This window comes from Bombina bombina, chromosome 2 (genome assembly GCF_027579735.1).
Source record: "Bombina bombina isolate aBomBom1 chromosome 2, aBomBom1.pri, whole genome shotgun sequence".
Classification (NCBI taxonomy): domain Eukaryota; kingdom Metazoa; phylum Chordata; class Amphibia; order Anura; family Bombinatoridae; genus Bombina; species Bombina bombina.
This window is the reverse complement of record NC_069500.1, coordinates 1246427512-1246450109: the sequence shown is the minus strand read 5'-3', so window position 1 is coordinate 1246450109 and position 22598 is coordinate 1246427512. Positions and strand designations below refer to the sequence as shown.

The following is a 22598-nucleotide window of genomic DNA, read 5'->3' as shown; positions in this document are numbered from 1 at the left end:
CCTCTAGGAACTTGTCCATTTTACATAGTTTCTCTGGGATGACTAAATTTTCACAATCATCCAGAGTGGATAATACCTCCTTAAGCAAAATGCGGAGATGTTCCAATTTAAATTTAAATGTAATCACATCAGATTCAGCCTGCTGAGAAATGTTCCCTAAATCAGTAATTTCTCCCTCAGACAAAACCTCCCTGGCCCCCTCAGATTGGGTTAGGGGCCCTTCAGAGATATTAATATCAGCGTCGTCATGCTCTTCAGTAACTAAAACAGAGCAGCCACGCTTACGCTGACAAGGGTTCATTTTGGCTAAAATGTTTTTGACAGAATTATCCATTACAGCCGTTAATTGTTGCATAGTAAGGAGTATTGGCGCGCTAGATGTACTAGGGGCCTCCTGAGTGGGCAAGACTCGTGTAGACGAAGGAGGGAATGATGCAGTACCATGCTTACTCCCCTCACTTGAGGAATCATCTTGGGCATCATTGTCATTATCACATAAATCACATTTATTTAAATGAATAGGAATTCTGGCTTCCCCACATTCAGAACACAGTCTATCTGGTAGTTCAGACATGTTAAACAGGCATAAACTTGATCAGAAAGTACAAAAAAACGTTTTAAAATAAAACCGTTACTGTCACTTTAAATTTTAAACTGAACACACTTTATTACTGCAATTGCGAAAAAACATGAAGGAATTGTTCAAAATTCACCAAATTTTCACCACAGCGTCTTAAAGCCTTGAAAATGTTGCACACCAATTTTGGAAGCTTTAACCCTTAAAATAACGGAACCGGAGCCGTTTTAAGCTTTAAACCCCTTTACAGTCCCTGGTATCTGCTTTGCTGAGACCCAACCAAACCCAAAGGGGAATACGATACCAAATGACGCCTTCAGAAGTCTTTTATAAGTATCAGAGCTCCTCTCACATGCGACTGCATGCCATGCCTCTCAAAAACAAGTGCGCAACACCGGCGCGAAAATGAGACTCTGCCTATGCTTTGGGAAAGCCCCTAAAGAATAAGGTGTCTAAAACAGTGCCTGCCGATATTATTATATCAAAATACCCAGATAAAATGATTCCTCAAGGCTAAATATGTGTTAATAATCAATCGATTTAGCCCAGAAAAAGTCTACAGTTTAAATAAGCCCTTATGAAGCCCTTATTTACAATCGTAATAAACATGGCTTACCGGATCCCATAGGGAAAATGACAGCTTCCAGCATTACATCGTCTTGTTAGAATGTGTCATACCTCAAGCAGCAAGGGACTGCAAACTGTTCCCCCAACTGAAGTTAATTGCTCTCAACAGTCCTGTGTGGAACAGCCATGGATTTTAGTTACGGTTGCTAAAATCATTTTCCTCATACAAACAGAATTCTTCATCTCTTTTCTGTTTCTGAGTAAATAGTACGTACCAGCACTATTTGAAAATAACAAACTCTTGATTGAATAATGAAAAACTACAGTTAAACACTAAAAAACTCTAAGCCATCTCCGTGGAGATGTTGCCTGTACAACGGCAAAGAGAATGACTGGGGTAGGCGGAGCCTAGGAGGGATCATGTGACCAGCTTTGCTGGGCTCTTTGCCATTTCCTGTTGGGGAAGAGAATATCCCACAAGTAAGGATGACGCCGTGGACCGGACACACCTATGTTGGAGAAAAGGACAGCAACGGAGCGCGAGTGCCGGGAGGAGGATGATTTAGCCGCAAATTGATAGAAAATAATGAAAATAAAGGTATCCATTTGAAATCTTTAAATTTGATGAATGAAACTCTAGTTTTTTTGTGATAACTGTTAGAGCTGTTTAGACCGAAGGCTGACTTTACATTCACTTTAACTGTCGGGCTCATCTCCCCCCTCCCTCTGGCTGTGTTTGCTTTCATGTGGAAACGGAGCCCTCACCGTCATTAATCAAGTAAACACAGCCAGAGGGAAGGGGTGAGATGAGCCCGACAGTTAAATTAACACAGCTCTCAAACTCACAGCCGTATTCAACGTCTAAAACACAGATGGACTTCATTACAGGAAGTGAAGAATTCTAATATACACTCTGCTCTCCTCAGCTTGTAAAGTCTTGCAGCACAGCATATACTGAAGCGTGGGTAATAGAGAACCTGTTTATATTTTTCCCTGTCTCCGCTGTTAAGCTGCCCCTTCAACCAATAGGATGACTAAGCTGTGAACAGCTGTGCTTTAACCTCAGTACTGCGCATGCGATGCTGACTAAATGTATTATTTAAATTAAGGGGCCCAGCTGCTTTGCCATTGGATGGGGGGCGTATGGTGGTTTATATGAGCCATGCCTCATTTTAGGGGCTGTCATTACCACACATTTCATGACAATTTAACCTTTAAAATTAAGGTATGTGAAAGCTTAATTTAATAAAGAAAACTATTTTAATTTATTACATTGATCATAGTAATTATAATAATATAGTTTAATTACTTTCACATGGGAATCAATTTCTAACCCTTTAAATGACAGTTTCAGGAATGGGAAAAAATGCAAAACAAAACAAGCCTCTAGAAACCAGAAGCAACTAAAAAGTGAGACTGAAATAATGTGAAAAAACTGGCACCAAGTATGACGCCCATATTTTTGGCGCCAAGTATGACGCCCACATTTTTGGCGCCAAGTAAAACGCCCACATTTTTGGCGCCAAGTAAAACGCCCATATTTTTTGGCGCCAAAAAAACATCCGCAACACACATACGTCAAGAATGACGCAACCACGTCTTGCACCAAGAATGCCGCAATATATTAAAGCATTTTCTGCACCCGCGAGCCTAACAGCCCGCAATTTAGAAAAAAAGTCAATTGAAAATTTTTAAGGTAAGAAAAAATATAATTCATATGCATTTTCCCCAAAAAAAAATAAACTGACAGTCTGAAAGAAGGCATACGGATTATCCTGAATCATGGCAAATATAAGTTTAAAACATATATTTAGAACTTTACATATAAAGTGCCCAACCATAGCTTAGAGTGTCATGAATAAAATAAGACTTACTTACCCTAAGACACTCATCTACATATAGTAGATAGCCAAACCAGTACTGAAACGTATTCAAATAGGCAATACTCTCTTCACATCCCTCTGACATTCACTGCACTCTGAGAGGAAAACCGGGCTCCAACCTGCTGCGAAGCACATATCAACGTAGAAATCTAGCACAAACTTACTTCACCACCTCCATGGGAGGCAAAGTTTGTAAAACTGAATTGTGGGTGTGGTGAGGGGTGTATTTATAGGCATTTTGAGGTTTGGGAAACTTTGCCCCTCCTGGTAGGAATGTATATCCCATACGTCACTAGCTCATGGACTCTTACCAATTACATGAAAGAAATACAGCCAACAATGACAAGAAGTAGAGATTGTGTCTGGAGAAGTGAAGGCCTTTCGGTGGCTCTTGAGGGAGGTGCAGCCGGCCTCCTGGGGGGCTGCTGTTATAGTGTGATACTAGATCGTAATTTACCGGCTCCTAATATAGCAACGATTAAAGAAGCTTTCCAGACTTTGAAAGACTTTGCTCCAATTTCTTTCTATAGTACCATGCTTGTGATGTCGCTTTCCCTGGGTTATATAGCCCTCTGGAATTCTACTGGGATGATTGCATGGCTACTCATGCTCCAGTTAGCTACCCCACTAGCGGAGGTTCTTCTACTGTGCCTTTACGACCCACACGGCATAGGAATTTCTCTCTATTGCCATTGGGACAGACGAGGAATGCCACTTATTTCTCCATGGTTACCAACCTTGAATTTGTTTTACACTAAGTACTTTAAAACGTTATTAAAAACGTAGTATACAGTTTGCACATAGCAAATGATTCAATCCTAATAGCACCTTTGCTGAAGTGTTTGAGGTAAAGTTTAGTACTGTTCTTGGACTGTTTATATAGAATTGCTTATGGGGTCACTTTATAGAGACCTAATATACCACAATATTGGCAATATATTCAAACAACTATTATGGTAATATCAGTTTCCAGACGCACTTTAGTCAGCTCCAGCATAAATCTTTGGTCTATTTACACTAGCCCATATACGTGACATAAGTTGGGAGCTGAAAGTTACCTATCACAATTATGATCCAACACATCAACCTAGGCCCCCCTTGCTCCACAAGCAATTTTTGTGACAGCCAACGAGCAGGTACACATTACATTCAGCTAATAAAGCAGTAGTCATTAAAACTTGACTAGTTTATTAAATCAAATGGCATGTGCTATACTTAAAAGGGAACACAGATGTTTTTATGGTACATATACGTTCCTTGTGATATAGATTTGGGAAGTCCTCTCTAGCAGCCTTAGGACAGCGGGGACAGCTGAGGATTAGCCATTTTTCTAGTAGATGATCCCAATTATTGTTTTAGATGCATATTAAAGGGACATGAAACCCACATTTTTTCTTTCATGATTTAGAAAGAGAATGCAATTTTAAACATCTTTCTAATTTACTTCTATTATCTTATTTGTTTTATTCTCTTGATATTCTTTGCTGAAAAGCATATCTAGATATGCTCAGTAGCTGCTGATTGGTTGCTGCACATAGAAGCCTCATGTGATTGGCTCACCCATGTGCATTGCTTTTTCTTCAACTAAGGATATCTAAAAAACGATGCAAAATAAATAATAGAAGTAAATTGTAATGTTGTTTAAATTTGTATGTTCTATCTGAATCATGAAAGAAAGATTTTGGGTTTAGTGGCCCTTTAAGTTTTGTTACATTTTTATTATATATTCGGCACATAGTAAGCAGTTCTACCCCAATGCTCATTATATGAACTATTAGATATAAAGCTCAATCTTGTTTATGAGTTGCTTGAATTAAAATTACATAAGGTAGTATAATTGACTGAGATATTTAATAACATAGTATTGGTAATATGTTTTGAATGCTATCAATATTGGCTCCCAGAAATACTCTAGTTTGCACAGGCATGTATCTTCTGTATGTTTACCCTAGCTACCATATATGTGCTTCGTAGGGGACTAAAACTCATTTGCCACAACCAGAATTTTGCTCTATTATGTGAATTTTTTAAATCTACTCTATGTTCCCCTTTCTATATACATAGTTTACGCAAGTACCATATTAACCATAGATCTACACTATTGTCATTAAAACATGAAACATTTCTCTAAATTAGGGGATATGCATTATATTTAAGCAGAACATTTCCTATGCAGGTAAACCTAATCCCAGATTAATAGCATATTTCTCTAATACCATTTAAGATGGCACGACCTGAGGCCTAGGGATTCCTTATATATACCCTTCAGAATATCCCCTTGGAGCAACATTGGAATTAGACTATACCCCAATAAGAGATTATACATATTATAAGAGAAGGAAATATTATATGAGTGTTGATGAGCGGAGTGTACTTCCACAAGTCTTAAAAGCGGTGCTTACCCGCTAAATATAAAATTTTTGTTTTCATACTATAATTTATTGCTAGGGTCCGAAGGTGGACTCATCCTAATATAAACCTCAACATAATAATTGGCTAAGTCATATTGTATTATCTGTTCATATATATATATATATATGTGTATTCACCATGCCCAAGAGTGGCTCTATATCACCCTAGTTCCCTCCAGTGATACAAGCAATTAGGTATAGGTCCAAGAGTGGCCTATAGACCAGTTGGGAGGTGCATAAAACCTAAAAAATGAGTTTTCATGGCTATATGTTAGTTGGAAATGCGGATAAACTTGTTCAAACCTGTATTATTGTGATGTGTATTCCTGCAATTGTTGTATTGTATAAAAAACAGAATTTATGCTTACCTGATAAATTACTTTCTCTTGTGGTGTATCCAGTCCACGGATTCATCCTTTACTTGTGGGATATTCTCCTTCCCTACAGGAAGTGGCAAAGAGAGCACACAGCAGAGCTGTCCATATAGCTCCCCTCTAGCTCCACCCCCCAGTCATTCGACCGAAGGAAGAAAAAGGAGAAACCATAGGGTGCAGTGGTGACTGTAGTTTAATTTTTTTTTTTTTTTACCTGACTTAAATGCCAGGGCGGGCCGTGGACTGGATACACCACAAGAGAAAGTAATTTATCAGGTAAGCATAAATTCTGTTTTCTCTTGTAAGGTGTATCCAGTCCACGGATTCATCCTTTACTTGTGGGATACCAATACCAAAGCTTTAGGACACGGATGAAGGGAGGGAGCAAGACAGGTACCTTTTAAACGGAAGGCACCACTGCTTGTAAAACCTTTCTCCCAAAAATAGCCTCCGAAGAAGCAAAAGTATCGAAATTTGGAAAATTTGGAAAAAGTATGCAGTGAAGACCAAGTCGCTGCCTTACAAATCTGTTCAACAGAAGCCTCGTTTTTAAAAGCCCATGTGGAAGCCACTGCTCTGGTAGAATGAACAGTAATTGTTTCAGGAGGCTGCTGGCCAGCAGTCTCATAGGCCAAATGGATGATGCTTTTCAGCACAAAGGAAAGAGATGTAGCAGTCGCTTTCTGACCTCTCCTCTTACCAGAATAGACCACAAACAATAAAGATGTTTGTCTGAAATCCTTAGTTGCTTGTAAATAGAACTTTAAAGCACGTTCCTTCTTCGAAGAAGGATTAGGACACAGAGAAGGAACAACAATTTTCTGGTTAATATTCTTGTTAGAAACAACCTTAGGAAGAAAACCAGGTTTGGTACGCAAAACTACCTTATCTGCATGGAACACAAGGTAAGGTGAATCACACTGTAAGGCAGATAACTCTGAAACTCTTTGAGCAGAAGAGATAGCTACCAAAAACAGAACTTTCCAAGATAACAACTTAATATCTATGGAATGTAAAGGTTCAAACGGAACCCCTTGAAGAACTGAAAGAAGAAGATTCAGACTCCATGGCGGAACCACAGGTTTATAGACAGGCTTGATTCTGACTAAAGCCTGAGAAAACGCTTGAACGTCTGGTATCTCTGCTAGACGCTTGTGTAAAAGAATAGACAGAGCAGATATCTGTCCTTTTAAGGAACTAGCTGACAATCCTTTCTCCAATTCATCTTCGAGGAAAAACAATATCCTGGGAATCCTAATCTTACTCCATGAGTAACCCTTGGATTCACACCAACAAAGATATGTCCGCCATATCTTATGGTAGATTTTCCTGGTGACAGGCTTTCTAGCCTGAATCAGGGTATCTATAACTGACTCAGAGAAACCATGCTTTGATAGAATCAAGCGTTCAATCTCCAAGCAGTCAGACGCAGAGAAATTAGATTTGGATGCTTGAATGGACCTTGTATGAGAAGATCCTGCCTCATTGGCAGTGTCCATGGTGGAACAGATGACATGCCCACTAGGTCTGCATACCAAGTCCTGCGTGGCCACGCAGGCGCTATCAGAATTACCGAAGCCTTCTCCTGTTGGATTCAGGCAACCAGACGAGGGAGAAGCGGAAACGGTGGAAAAACATAAGCCAGATTGAAGGACCAAGGCGCTGCTAGAGCATCTATCAATACCGCCTTGGGACGCGTAGAGAGAAAGTTTGGAGTTCTGACGGGACGCCATCAGATCCAACTCTGGAATGCCCCATAGCTGAGTCAGCTGGGCAAACACCTCCTGGTGGAGTTCCCACTCCCCCGGGTGAAAAGTCTGATGACTTGAAAAACCGCCTCCCAGTTGTCTACTCCTGGGATGTGAATTGCTGAGAGATGGCAGGAGTAATCCTCCGCCCACCTGATTATTTTGGTTACTTCCTTCATCGCTAGGGAACTCTTTGTTCTCCCTTAATGATTGATGTAAGCTACAGTCGTGATGTTGTCCGACTGAAATCTGATGAATTTGGCCGCAGCTAGTTGAGGCCATGTCTGAAGCGCGTTGAATATCGCCCTCAGTTCCAGAATGTTTATCGGGAGAAGAGCTTCTTCCCGAGACCATAAGCCCTGAGCTTTCAGGGAGTCCCAGACCGCACTCCAGCCTAACAGACTGGCGTCGGTCGTTACAATGATCCACTCCGGTCTGCGGAAACATATTCCCTGAGACAGGTGATCCTGAGACAACCACCAGAGAAGAGAATCTCTGGTCTCCTGGTCCAACTGAATTTGAGGAGACAAATCTGCATAATCCCCATTCCACTGTTTGAGCATGCATAGTTGCAGTGGTCTGAGGTGTATCCGAGCAAAAGGGACTATATGTCCATTGCCGCTACCATTAATCCGATTGTCTCCATGCACTGAGCCACAGATGGCTGGGGAATGGAATGAAGAACTCGGCAAGTAGTTAAGAGTTTTAATTTTCTGACCTCCGTCAGAAATATTTTCATTTCTACCGAGTCTATTAGAGTCCCTAGGAAGGGAACCCTTGTGAGAGGGGAAAGAGAACTCTTTTTGATGTTCACCTTCCACCCGTGAGACCTCATAAAGGCCAATACAATCTCTGTGTGAGACTTGGCTCTTTGGAAAGATGGCGTCTGAATTAAGATGTCGTCTAGGTAAGGCGCCACTGCTATGCCCCGCGGTCTTAGAACCGCCAGGAGGGACCCTAGCACCTGGGAGCAGTGGCTAAGCCGAAGGGAAGAGCCACAAACTGGTAATGCTTGTCCAGAAAAGCGAACCTGAGAAACTGGTGATGATCTTTGTGGATAGGAATGTGTAGGTATGCATCCTTTAGATCGACGGTAGTCAAATATTGACCTTCCTGGATCATTGGTAAGATTGTCCGAATGGTCTCCATTTTGAATGATGGGACTCTGAAGAATCTGTTTAGAATTTTTAGATCCAGGATGGGTCTGAAAGTCCCCTCTTTTTTGGGAAACACAAACAGGTTTGAGTAAAAACCCAACCCTTGTTCCGCGATTGGAACTGGGTGGATCACTCCCATTGTATGTAGATCTTCTACACAGCGTAAAAACGCATCTTTCTTTGTCTGATCTGAAGACAGATGAGAAATGTGGAACCTTCCCCTTGGAGGAGAGTCCTTGAATTCTAGAAGATATCCCTGGGATACAATCTCTAATGCCCAAGGATCGTGTACATCTCTTGCCCAGAGAGAGAGTCTGCCCCCTACTAGATCCGGTCCCGGAATGGAGGCTACCCCTTCATGCTGTCTTGGTGGCAGCTGCAGGCTTTTTGGCCTGTTTACCCTTATTCCAGACCTGGTAAGGTTTCCAGGTTGCCTTGGGCTGTGAAGCGTTACCCTCTTGCTTTGCAGCCAGAGAGGATGAAGCGGGGCCGCTCCTGAAATTACGAAAAGGAACGAAAATTAGCTTTGTTCTTTGTCTTAAAGGACTTGTCCTGAGGGAGAGCATGGCCTTTCCCCCCGGTGATTTCTGAAATCTCTTTCAATTCAGGCCCGAAGAGGGTCTTTCCTTTGAAAGGGAGCTTGGATTTTGACGACACATCGGCCGACCAGGACTTTAGCCATAGCGCCCTGCGCGCCAAAATGGCAAAACCTGAATTTTTTTCTGTGATAAAAGAATTAGCTAGCTTTAGAGCCTTAATTCTATCCATAATTTCCTCATATGAGGTCTCCGTCTGGAGCGAGTCTTCCAGCGCCTCAAACCAGAAAGCAGCTGCAGTAATTACAGGAATAATGCAGGCAATAGGTTGGAGAAGAAAACCTTGTTGAAAAAAAATTTTCTTAAGTAAACCCTCTAACTTTTTATCCATAGGGTCTTTAAAAGCACAACTGTCTTCAATTGGTATGGTTGTGCGCGTAGCAAGAGAAGAAACAGCCCCAACCACCTTAGGGACCGTCTGCCACGAGTCCCGCATGGGGTCAGATATGGGGAACATTTTCTTAAAAACAGGAGGGGGAACAAAAGGGACGCCTGGTCTATCCCACTCCCTAGTAACGATATCCGCAATCCTCTTAGGGACCGGAAACAAATCAGTGTAAACAGGGACCTCTAGGTACTTGTCCATTTTACACAATTTCTCTGGGACCACCAAAGGGTCGCAGTCATCCAGAGTAGCTAATACCTCCCTGAGCAAAATGCGGAGGTGTTCTAGTTTAAATTTAAAAGCCAATGTATCTGAATCTGTCTGAGGAGGAACCCTTCCTGAATCAGAGACTTCTCCCTCAGACATCAAATCCCTCGCTCCCACTTCAGAGTGTTGTGAGGGTATATCGGATACGGCTACCAAAGCGTCAGAATGCTCATAATCTGTTCTTAAAACGGAGCTATCACGCTTTGCAGGTAACACAGGCAGTTTAGATAAGAAAGCTGCAAGAGAATTATCCATGACTGCCGCTAAGTCTTGTAATGTAAAAGGGTTAGACGCACTAGAAGTACTAGGCATCGCTTGAGCGGGCGTAACTGGTTGTGACACTTGGGGAGAGGTAGACAGGCTACCCTCGTTACCTTCAGTCTGAGAATCATCTTGGGCCACATTCTTAAGTGCAACAATATGATCTTTAAAGTGTATAGACATATCAGTACAAGTGGGACACATTCTGAGAGGGGGTTCCACCATGGCTTCTAAACACATTGAACAAGGATTTTCCTTGGTGTCAGACATGTTTAACAGACTAGTAGTATACACAAACAGGCTTGGAAATCACTTTAATCAAATAAAAAACACAATTTGAAAAAACGTTACTGTGCCTTTAAGAGATAAAAAAGGCACACAATTTTGCAAAACAGTGAAAAATGCAGTAATCTTTTTGAAACTTTCACAGTATGTACCTAAAGCCTTAGTAAGATTGCACCACTAGCAAGCAAAACGATTAACCCCTTAATGCCCAAACCGGAGCAGCCTAAAGCCAACAACCGGTTAAAATTACTACAGCACCTTGCCACAGCACTGCTGTGGCCCTACCTGCCCTTAGGGACCAGATTTGGGGGAATATAGCTTCCTTTAGGCCATCAAACAGCAGCAGGACCTTCCATGTGAAGCAGCATGAACTTGTATTCAATTATAACTGTGCATCTGAGGAGCAAAATTAGGCCCCTCCCACTTTACTCCGGAGTTGTGAGGCCTAAGAAATCACTTCCAAGTGAATAAAAAAACAATTTATGTAAGAACTTACCTGATAAATTCATTTCTTTCATATTAGCAAGAGTCCATGAGCTAGTGATGTATGGGATATACATTCCTACCAGGAGGGGCAAAGTTTCCCAAACCTCAAAATGCCTATAAATACACCCCTCACCACACCCACAAATCAGTTTAACAAATAGCCAAGAAATGGGGTGATAAGAAAAAAGTGCGAAAGCGTAAAAAATAAGGAATTGGAATAATTGTGCTTTATACAAAAAAATCATAACCACCTCAAAAAAGGGTGGGCCTCATGGACTCTTGCTAATACGAAAGAAATGAATTTATCAGATAAGTTCTTACATAAATTATGTTTTCTTTCATGTAATTAGCAAGAGTCCATGAGCTAGTGACGTATGGGATAATGACTACCCAAGATGTGGATCTTCCACGCAAGAGTCACTAGAGAGGGAGGGAAAAAATAAAGACAGCCAATTCCGCTGAAAAAAATCCACACCCAAAAATAAAGTTTTAAATCTTATAAAGAAAAAAACTGAAAATATAAGCAGAAGATTCAAACTGAAACAGCTGCCTGAAGTACTTTTCTACCAAAAACAGCTTCAGAAGAAGAAAACACATCAAAATGGTAGAATTTAGTAAAAGTATGCAAAGAAGACCAAGTTGCTGCTTTGCAAATCTGATCAACCGAAGCTTCATTCCTAAACGCCCAGGAAGTAGAAACTGACCTAGTAGAATGAGCTGTAATCCTTTGAGGCAGAGTTTTACCCGACTCGACATAAGCATGATGAATTAAAGATTTCAACCAAGATGCCAAAGAAATGGCAGAGGCCTTCTGACCTTTCCTAGAACCGGAAAAGATAACAAATAGACTAGAAGTCTTTCGGAAATTCTTAGTAACTTCAACATAATATTTCAAAGCTCTAACTACATCCAAAGAATGCAATGATTTCTCCTTAGAATTCTTAGGATTAGGACATAATGAAGGAACCACAATTTCACTACTAATGTTGTTAGAATTCACAACCTTAGGTAAAAATTTAAAAGAAGTTCGCAACACCGCCTTATCCTGGTGAAAAATCAGAAAAGGAGACTCACAAGAAAGAGCAGATAATTCAGAAACTCTTCTGGCAGAAGAGATGGCCAAAAGGAACAAAACTTTCCAAGAAAGTAATTTAATGTCCAATGAATGCATAGGTTCAAACGGAGGAGCTTGAAGAGCCCCCAGAACCAAATTCAAACTCCAAGGAGGAGAAATTGACTTAATGACAGGTTTTATACGAACCAAAGCTTGTACAAAACAATGAATATCAGGAAGATTAGCAATCTTTCTGTGAAAAAGAACAGAAAGAGCAGAGATTTGTCCTTTCAAGGAACTTGCAGACAAACCTTTATCCAAACCATCCTGAAGAAACTGTAAAATTCTCGGAATTCTAAAAGAATGCCAGGAAAAATGATGAGAAAGACACCAAGAAATATAAGTCTTCCAGACTCTATAATATATCTCCCTAGATACGGATTTACGAGCCTGTAACATAGTATTAATCAGAGAAACCTCTTTGACTAAGAATCAAGCGTTCAATCTCCACACCTTTAAATTTAAGGATTTGAGATCCTGATGGAAAAAAGGACCTTGCGACAGAAGGTCTGGTCTTAACGGAAGAGTCCACGGTTGGCAAGAGGCCATCCGGACAAGATCCGCATACCAAAACCTGTGAGGCCATGCAGGAGCTACCAGCAGAACAAACAAGCATTCCTTCAGAATCTTGGAGATTACTCTTGGAAGAAGAACTAGAGGCGGAAAGATATAGACAGGATGATACTTCCAAGGAAGTGACAATGCATCCACTGCTTCCGCTTGAGGATCCCTGGATCTGGACAGATACCTGGGAAGTTTCTTGTTTAGATGAGAGGCCATCAGATCTATTACTGGAAGTCCCCACATTTGAACAATCTGAAGAAATACCTCTGGGTGAAGAGACCATTCGCCCGGATGTAACGTTTGGCGACTGAGATAATCCGCTTCCCAATTGTCTATACCTGGGATATGAACCGCAGAAACTAGACAGGAGCTGTATTCCGCCCATACCAGAATTCGAGATACTTCTTTCATAGCCAGAGGACTGTGAGTCCCTCCTTGATGAATGCCACAGTTGTGACATTGTCTGTCTGAAAACAAATGAACGATTCTCTCTTTAGAAGAGGCCATGACTGAAGAGCTCTGAAAATTGCACGGAGTTCCAAAATATTGATCGGTAATCTCACCTCCTGAGATTCCCAAACCCCTTGTGCTGTCAGAGACCCCCACACAGCTCCCCAACCTGTAAGACTTGCATCTGTTGAAATTACAGTCCAGGTCGGAAGAACAAAAGAAGCCTCCTGAACTAAACGATGGTGATCTGTCCACCACGTCAGAGTGTGTCGTACAATCGGTTTTAAAGATATTAATTGAGATATCTTTGTGTAATCCCTGCACCACTGGTTCAGCATACAGAGCTGAAGAGGTCGCATGTGAAAACGAGCAAAGGGGATCGCGTCCGATGCAGCAGTCATAAGACCTAGAATTTCCATGCATAAGGCTACCGAAGGGAATGATTGTGACTGAAAGTTTCGACAAGCTGATATCAATTTTAGACGTCTCTTGTCTGTCAAAGACAGAGTCATGGACACTGAATCTATCTAGAAACCTAAAAAGGTGACCCTTGTCTGAGGAATCAAAGAACTTTTTGGTAAACTGATCCTCCAACCATGTTTTCAAAGAAACAACACTAGTTGATTCATGTGAGATTCGGCAGAACGTAAAGACTGAGCAAGTACCAAGAAATCGTCCAAATAAGGAAATACCACAATACCCTGTTCTCTGATTACAGACAGAAGGGCACCGAGAACCTTTGTAAAAATTCTTGGAGCTGTTGCTAGGCCAAACGGTAGAGCCACAAACTGGTAATGCTTGTCTAGGAAAGAGAATCTCAGAAACTGATAGTGATCTGGATGAATCGGAATATGCAGATATGCATCCTGTAAATCTATTGTGGACCATTTTGAATGTTGGTATCCTTACATAACGATTCAATATTTTTAGATCCAGAACTGGTCTGAAGGAATTCTCCTTCTTTGGTACAATGAAGAGATTTGAATAAAACCCCAGCCCCTGTTCCAGAACTGGAACTGGCATAATTACTCCAGCCAACTCTAGATCTCAAACACAATTCAGAAATGCTTGAGCCTTCGCTGGGTTTACTGGGACACGGGAAAGAAAAAATCTCTTTGCAGGCGGCCTTATCTTGAAGCCAATTCTGTACCCTTCTGAAACAATGTTCTGAATCCAAAGATTGATTGATTGATGGTTTCCAAACTGATACCGCTCCTGAGGATGAAGGATCAGGCTTTTGTTCATTGTTGTGACGAAAGGAACGAAAAAGATTATTAGACCTAAATTTACCTATAGATTTTTTATCCTGTGGTAAAAAAGTTCCTTTCCCTCCAGTAACAGTTGAGATAATAGAATCCAACTGAGAACCAAATAATTTATTACCCTGGAAAGAAAGGGAAAGCAGAGTAGACTTAGAAGACATATCAGCATTCCAAGTTTTAAGCCATAAAGCTCTTCTAGCTAAAATAGCTAGAGACATATACCTGACATCAACTCTAATGATATCAAAGATGGCATCACAAATAAAATTATTAGCATGTTGAAGAAGATTAATAATGCTATGAGAATTATGATCTGTTACTTGTTGCGCTAAAGCTTCTAACCAAAAAGTTGAAGCTGCAGCAACATCCGCTAAAGATATAGCAGGTCTAAGAAGATTACCTGAACACAAGTAAGCTTTTCTTAGAAAGGATTCAATTTTCCTATCTAAAGGATCCTTAAAGGAAGTACCATCTTCCGTAGGAATAGGAGTACGCTTAGCAAGATTAGAGACAGCCCCATCAACCTTAGGGATTTTGTCCCAAAACTCTAATCTGTCAGATGGCACAGGATATAATTGCTTAAAACGTTAAGAAGGAGTAAATGAATTACCCAAAATATTCCATTCCCTGGAAATTACTTCAGAAATAGCATCAGGGACAGGAAAAACTTCTGGAATAACTACAGGAGATTTAAAAACCTTATCTAAACGTTTAGATTTAGTATCAAGAGGACTAGAATCCTCTATTTCTAATGCAATTAGGACTTCTTTAATTAAAGAACGAATAAATTCCAATTTGAATAAATATGAAGATTTATCAGCATCAACCTCTGAGACAGAATCCTCTGAACCAGAAGAACCATTATCAGAATCAGAATGATGATCTTCATTTAAAAATTCATCTGAAAAATGAGAAGTTTTAAAAGACTTTTTACGTTTACTAGAAGGAGGAATAACAGACATAGCCTTCTTAATGGATTTAGAAACAAAATCTCTTATGTTATCAGGAACACCAACAGGTAATGTAACAGTACTAAAGGAAATATTATCTGCATTAACAAGTTTGTCATGACAATCAGTACAAACAACAGCTGGAGGAACAGATACCATAAGTTTACAGCAGATACAATTAGCTTTGGTAGATCCAGCACCAGGCAGCGATTTTCCTGAAGTATCTTCTTACTCAGTGTTAACGTGGGACATCTTGCAATATGTAATAGAAAAAACAACATATAAAGCAAAATTGATCAAATTCCTTAAATGACAGTTTCAGGAATGGGAAAAAAAAATGCCAGTGAACAAGCTTCTAGCAACCAGAAGCAATAAATAATGAGACTTAAATAATGTGGAGACAATAGTGACGCCCATATTTTTTTAGCGCCAAAAAAGACGCCCACATTATTTGGCGCCTAAATGCTTTTGGCGCCAAAAATGACGCCACATCCGGAACGCCGACACTTTTGGTGCAAAAAACCCCGTCAAAAATGACGCAACTTCCGGCGACACGTATGACGCCGGAAACAGAAAAAAAATTTTGCGCCAAAAAAGTCCGCGCCAAGAATGACGCAATAAAATTAAGCATTTTCAGCCCCCGCGAGCTTAACAGCCCACAGGGAAAAAAGTCAAATTTTAAGGTAAGAAAAAATTGATTTATTCATATGCATTATCCCAAATATGAAACTGACTGTCTGAAATAAGGAACGTTGAACATCCTGAGTCAAGGCAAATAAATGTTTGAATACATATATTTAGAACTTTATAAAAAAGTGCCCAACCATAGCTTAGAGTGTCACAGAAAATAAGACTTACTTACCCCAGGACACTCATCTACAAGTTGTAGAAAGCCAAACCAGTACTGAAACGAAAATCAGTAGAGGTAATGGTATATATAAGAGTATATCGTCGATCTGAAAAGGGAGGTAAGAGATGAATCTCTACGACCGATAACAGAGAACCTATGAAATAGACCCCGTAGAAGGAGATCATTGAATTCAAATAGGCAATACTCTCCTCACATCCCTCTGACATTCACTGCACGCTGAGAGGAAAACCGGGTTCCAACCTGCTGCGGAGCGCATATCAACGTAGAATCTAGCACAAACTTACTTCACCACCTCCATAGGAGGCAAAGTTTGTAAAACTGATTTGTGGGTGTGGTGAGGGGTGTATTTATAGGCATTTTGAGGTTTGGGAAACTTTGCCCCTCCTGGTAGGAATGTATATCCCATACGTCACTAGCTCATGGACTCTTGCTAATTACATGAAAGAAATAGCCATGTGGGTAATAACCCCAGAAAGAACCCAAAAGAACTTTCAAAGTGTCATACAAACGATATTTTACTAAAAAAACAATCGATTGCCATGAATTAGTGTCAACCAGCATAATGAGCCCTGTTATGTAAGCATTCAATTCCTTACCAAGTCTCTGAACATAGCTTACCCTCCCCTCATGGGGATATTGTCAGTCTCTTCTAGCATTATCTCAGTCTTGTCTAGAAATAAATGACTGAACATACCTTATTGCAGTCTACCCTGCAAACTGTTCCCCCCAACTGAAGTTTTCTGGTACTCCTCAGTCCTGTGTGGGAACAGCAGTGGATTTTAGTTACAACATGCTAAAATCATCTTCCTCTCAGCAGAAATCTTCATCACTTTTCTGCTAGAGAGTAAATAGTACAAACCGGTACCATTTAAAATAAACTTTTGATTGAAGATAATAAAAACTACAATTCTAACACCACATTCACTTTACCCTCCCGAGAGAGACCCTAGTGCTTAGAGCCGGCAAAGAGAATGACTGGGGGGTGGAGCTAGAGGGGGAGCTATATGGACAGCTCTGCTGTGTGCTCTCTTTGCCACTTCCTGTAGGGAAGGAGAATATCCCACAAATAAAGGATGAATCCGTGAACTGGATACACCTTACAAGAGAAACCTCAATAAAAATCTTTGATTAAAAAAAACAAAAACAAAAAACAAACAAACATTATTCGAACGGTAATAGACTCACCCTATCATTCATAAGCAAATCTTTCACAATAAAATTTGCTACTATTGATTTCATTGGAGAAGCAAATTGGTCAGGAGCCAGCATGGAAATATGGCCCAACGAAACTAAAGGTGTAACCAGTTGTTCTGGGACATCTGCATTTAGACTCCTGCTGAGAGGCTGAAAGAAAAAAAGAAATATGTTTTCCCCCTGATTTCAAAAGTGATACAGAAACCAAAAATTTATGCTAACCTGATAAATTATTTTCTTTCATGATGCTGAGAATCCATGAGCCATCAAATGTGGGATTTAAGTCCAGTCCAACAGGAGAAGCCCCAAATAAAAGCTTTAACCCCTTCGCTACCGGTTATTTCAGAAAAAAAATATTTTTTATATCACTTTGTTTAAACAGAAATAGATGCTACTTTTTGACTGCCAAATACAAACATATAAAAAAAATTAAACTTTTTGTTTAAATGATTTGTTAATTATTCATTTTCGGTAGTTCAGAAATACCACCTCCTAGACGGCACAAAAATAGTGCTCTTCCCTCTCCACCCCCCCCCCCTACATAACCTCCATATTTATTACTGGCAATAAGTCAGTGTGCAGTATGGCAGCAGGGTCAACACACTAGGATCTGTGCAAATCCAGATCCCTAGTGTGTTGAACTTTCATAAGAATAAATGCGGCTCCGAAAATGGCTAAATCCCACGAGCGGCTGCTTTCTTCTACATTCTTCACCAAAGGATTCAAATGCCCACCCCTAACACTGGGCTAAGAACTGTGTGATGTAGAACCTACGTTAAAATTGGAACAAAACCAAACATAAAAATAACCAAAAAAACTATTTAGGCTTACCTCAAAAATTAATTTCCTTTATAGTGGTGAGAGTCCAAAAGCCATTACTCTAAGGAATTACTGCCAATAGGAGGAGGCAAAGATTCCCAAACCTTAAGAGCTCTATAAAACCATCCCACGTTACTAGAAACTAGTCTGACGTATAGCTAAGCAAAAAAGGTAGGAAAAGTAATAGGACCAAAAAAATAATAAAAAGAACACACACATATATATTATTACTACCGTTTTTTTTGTAGAGCGCCAACAGATTCTGCAGCGCTAGATATAGATATATATGAATAAACAAATAAAAGGAGCAGGGAAGAGTGGTGCAAAAAGAAAAAGAAAGCTACCACTAGAAGAAGAGTGATGTCTCGTGGACACTCCCCCCATCAAAGAAATTCATTTATCAGGAAAGCATAAATTATGTTTTCTTTCATACAGGTGGTGAGAGTCCACAATGCATTACTCCTGGGAAACTAATAACCAAGCAGTAAAGTCCATGAGTAATGAGGGCAGGACAAGCATGATATATAATGTTTTGTTTCCTTTCTTTCTCTTTTTTCCACAAAACTTGGTAAGATAAAGAAACGTTTAACATGCAAAACATGAAAAGTAAGAAAAATAAAATAAAAAATAATAAAAACTACATCAACCAGAAACAGCCTGAAGGACTTTCCTACCAAAGGCTGCATAGGAAGAAGAAAATAAAATCAAAAACATAATTTATGTAAGAACTTACCTGATAAATTAATTTCTTTCATATTGGCAAGAGTCCATGAGCTAGTGACGTATGGGATATACATTCCTACCAGGAGGTGCAAAGTTTCCTAAACCCCAAAATGCCTATAAATGCACCCCCCACCACACCCACAATTCAGTTTAACGAATAGCCAAGAAGTGGGGTGATGAGAAAGGAGCGAAAGCATCAACAAGGAATTGGAATAATTGTGCTTTATACAAAAAAATCATAACCACCATAAAAAGGGTGGGCCTCATGGACTCTTGCCAATATGAAAGAAATGAATTTATCAGGTAAGTTCTTACATAAATTATGTTTTCTTTTATGTAATTGGCAAGAGTCCATGAGCTAGTGACGTATGGGATAGCAAATACCCAAAAGTGGAACTCCACGCAAGAGTCACTAGAGAGGGAGGGAAAAAAATAAAGACAGCCAGTTCCGCTGAAAAATTAATCCACAACCCAAATTAAATGTTTTAATCTTTATAATGAAAAAAACTGAAAATATAAGCAGAAGAATCAAACTGAAACAGCTGCCTGAAGTACTTTTCTACGAAAAACTGCTTCTGAAGAAGAGAAAACATCAAAATGGTAGAATTTAGTAAAAGTATGCAAAGAAGACCAAGTCACTGCTTTGCAAATCTGATCAACAGAAGCTTCATTCTTAAAAGCCCAGGAAGTAGAAACTGACCTAGTAGAATGAGCTGCAATCCTTTGAGGCGGGGATTTACCCGACTCCAAATAAGCATGATGAATCAAAAGCTTTAACCAAGATGCCAAAGAAATGGCAGAAGCCTTCTGACCTTTGCTAGAACCAGAAAAGATAACAAATAGACTAGAAGTTTTTCTGAAATCTTTAGTAGCTTCAACATAATATTTCAAAGCTCTTACCACATCCAAAGAATGTAAGGATCTCTCCAGAGAATTCTTAGGATTAGGACACAACGAAGGAACAACAATTTTTTTACTAATGATGTTGGAATTCACAACTTTAGGTAAAAATTTAAATGAAGTCCGCAAAACCGCCTTATCCTAATGAAAAATCAGAAAAGGAGACTCACAAGAAAGAGCATATAATTCAGAAACTCTTCTAGCAGAAGAGATGGCCAAAAGGAACAATACTTTCCATGAAAGTAATTCAATGTCCAAAGAATGCATAGGCTCAAATGGAGGAGCCTGTAAAGCCTTCAGAACCAGATTAAGACTCCAAGGAGGAGAAATTGGCTTAATGACAGGCTTGATACGAACCAAAGCCTGAACAAAACAATGAATATCAGCAAGATTAGCAATTTTTCTGTGAAACAGAACAGAAAGAGCAGAGATTTGTCCTTTCCAAACTCGGTAATAAATCTTTCTAGACACAGATTTACGAGCCTGCAACAAATCATTGAGTCAGAGAAACCTCTATGACTAAGCACTAGGCGTTCAATCTCCATACCTTCAAATTTAAGGATTTGAGATCCTGATGGAAAAATGGACCTTGAGATAGGTCTGGCCTTAACGGAAGTGGTCAAGGTTGGCAACTGGACATCCGAACAAGATCCGCATACCAAAACCTGTGTGGCCATGCTGGAGCCACCAGCAGTACAAATGAATGCTCCATTATGATTTTGGAAATCACTCTTGGAAGAAGAACTAGAGGCGGAAAGACATAAGCAGATTGATAATTCCAAGGAAGTGACAACGCATCCACTGCTTCCGCCTGAGGATCCCTGGACCTGGACAGATACCTGGGAAGTTTCCTGTTTAGATGAGAAGCCATCAGATCTATTTCTGGAAGCCCCCACATCTGAATAATCTGAAGAAACACATCTGGGTGAAGAGACCATTCTCCCGGATGTAAAGTCTGGCGACTGAGATAACCCGCTTCCCAATTGTCTATACCTGGGATATGGACTGCAGAAATTAGACAGGAACTTGATTCTGCTCATGCAAGTATACTTCTTTCATAGCTAGAGGACTGAGTCCCACCTTGATGATTGACATATGCCAATGTTGTGACATTGTCTGTCTGAAAACAAATAAACGATTCTTTCTTCAGAAGAGGCCAAAACCGAAGAGCTCTGAGAATCGCACGGAGTTCCAAAATATTGATTGGTAATCTTGCCTCTTGAGATTTCCAAACCCCCTGCGCTGTCAGAGATCCCCAGACAGCTCCCCAACCTGAAAGACTCGCATCTGTTGTGATCACAGTCCAGGTAGGACGAACAAAAGAGGCCCCCTGAACTAAACTATGGTGATCTAACCACCAAGTCAGAGATAGACGAATATTGGGATTTAAGGATATTAATTGTGATATCCTTGTATAATCCCTGCAATATTGGCTCAGCATAGAAAGCTGAAGCGGTCTCATGTGAAAACGAGCAAAGGGGATCGCGTCCGATGCTGCAGTCATGAGGCCTAAAACCTCCATGCACATAGCTACTGAAGGGAATGATTGAAACTGAAGGTTCCGACAAGCTGAAACCAACTTCAGACGTCTTGTCTGTTAGAGATAAAGTCATGGATACTGAATCTGGAATCCTAAAAAGGTTACCCTTGTCTGAGGAATCAAAGAACTTTTTGGTAAATTGATCCTCCAACCATGTTTTTGAAGAAACAACACTAGTTGATTTGTGTGAGATTCTGCAGAATGTAAAGACTGAGCAAGTACCAAGATATCGTCCAAATAAGGAAACACCGCAATACCCTGCTCTCTGATTACAGAAAGTAGGGCACCGAGAACCTTTGAAAAGATCCTTGGAGCTGTTGCTAGGCCAAAAGGTCTAGAAAAGAGACTCTCAGGAACTGATAATGATCTAGATGAATCGGAATATGAAGATATGCATCCTGTAAGTCTATTGTGGACATATAATGCCCTTGCTGAACAAAAGGCAGAATAGTCCTTATAGTCAGCATTTTGAATGTTGGTATTCTTACATAACGATTCAAAATTTTTAGATCCAGAACTGGTCTGAAAGAATCCTCTTTCTTTGGAACAATGAACAGATTTGAATAGAACCCCAGACCCCGTTCCGGAAAGGGAACTGGCACAATTAGCCCGGAAAACTCCAGGTCTGAAAAACACTTCAGGAAAGCCTGAGCCTTTACTGGGTTCACTGGAATGCGTGAGAGAAAGAAACTTCTCACAGGCGGTCTTACCTTGAAACCTATTCTGTACCCTTAAGAAACAATGTTCTGGATCCAATGATTTTGGATTGAATTGATCCAAACATCTTTGAAAAACCTTAGTCTGCCCCCTACCAGCTGCGCTGGAATGAGGGCCGCACCTTCATGCGGACTTGGGGGCTGTTTTTGGTTTTCTAAAAGGCTTGGATTTATTCCAGACTGGAGAAGGCTTCCAATTAGAAACCGTTCCTTTAGGGGAAGGGTCAGATTTTTGTTCCTTATTCTGACGAAAGGAACGAAAACGGTTAGGAGCCCTAAATTTACCCTTAGACTTTTTATCCTGAGGCAAAAAAGCTCCCTTCCCCCCAGTAACAGTTGAAATAATAGAATCCAACTGAGAACCAAATAATTTATTACCTTGGAAGGAAAGAGATAGCAATATTGACTTAGAAGTCATATCTGCATTCCAAGTTTTAAGCCATAAAGCTCTTTTAGCTATAACGATATAAAAAATGGCATCACAAATGAAATTATTAG

At 40.2% G+C, this 22598-nt stretch overlaps 1 protein-coding gene across 1 annotated transcript in view; it reads right to left on the bottom strand.

The window, feature by feature from the left end:
* Positions 1-22598, bottom strand: part of PDS5A (PDS5 cohesin associated factor A) — a 1179407-nt gene that overhangs the window by 234676 nt on the left and 922133 nt on the right. The window contains exon 19 of the mRNA XM_053700274.1: positions 17394-17552. Coding sequence (XP_053556249.1) covers positions 17394-17552 — 159 coding nt within the window. The remainder of the gene's footprint in view (positions 1-17393; positions 17553-22598) is intronic.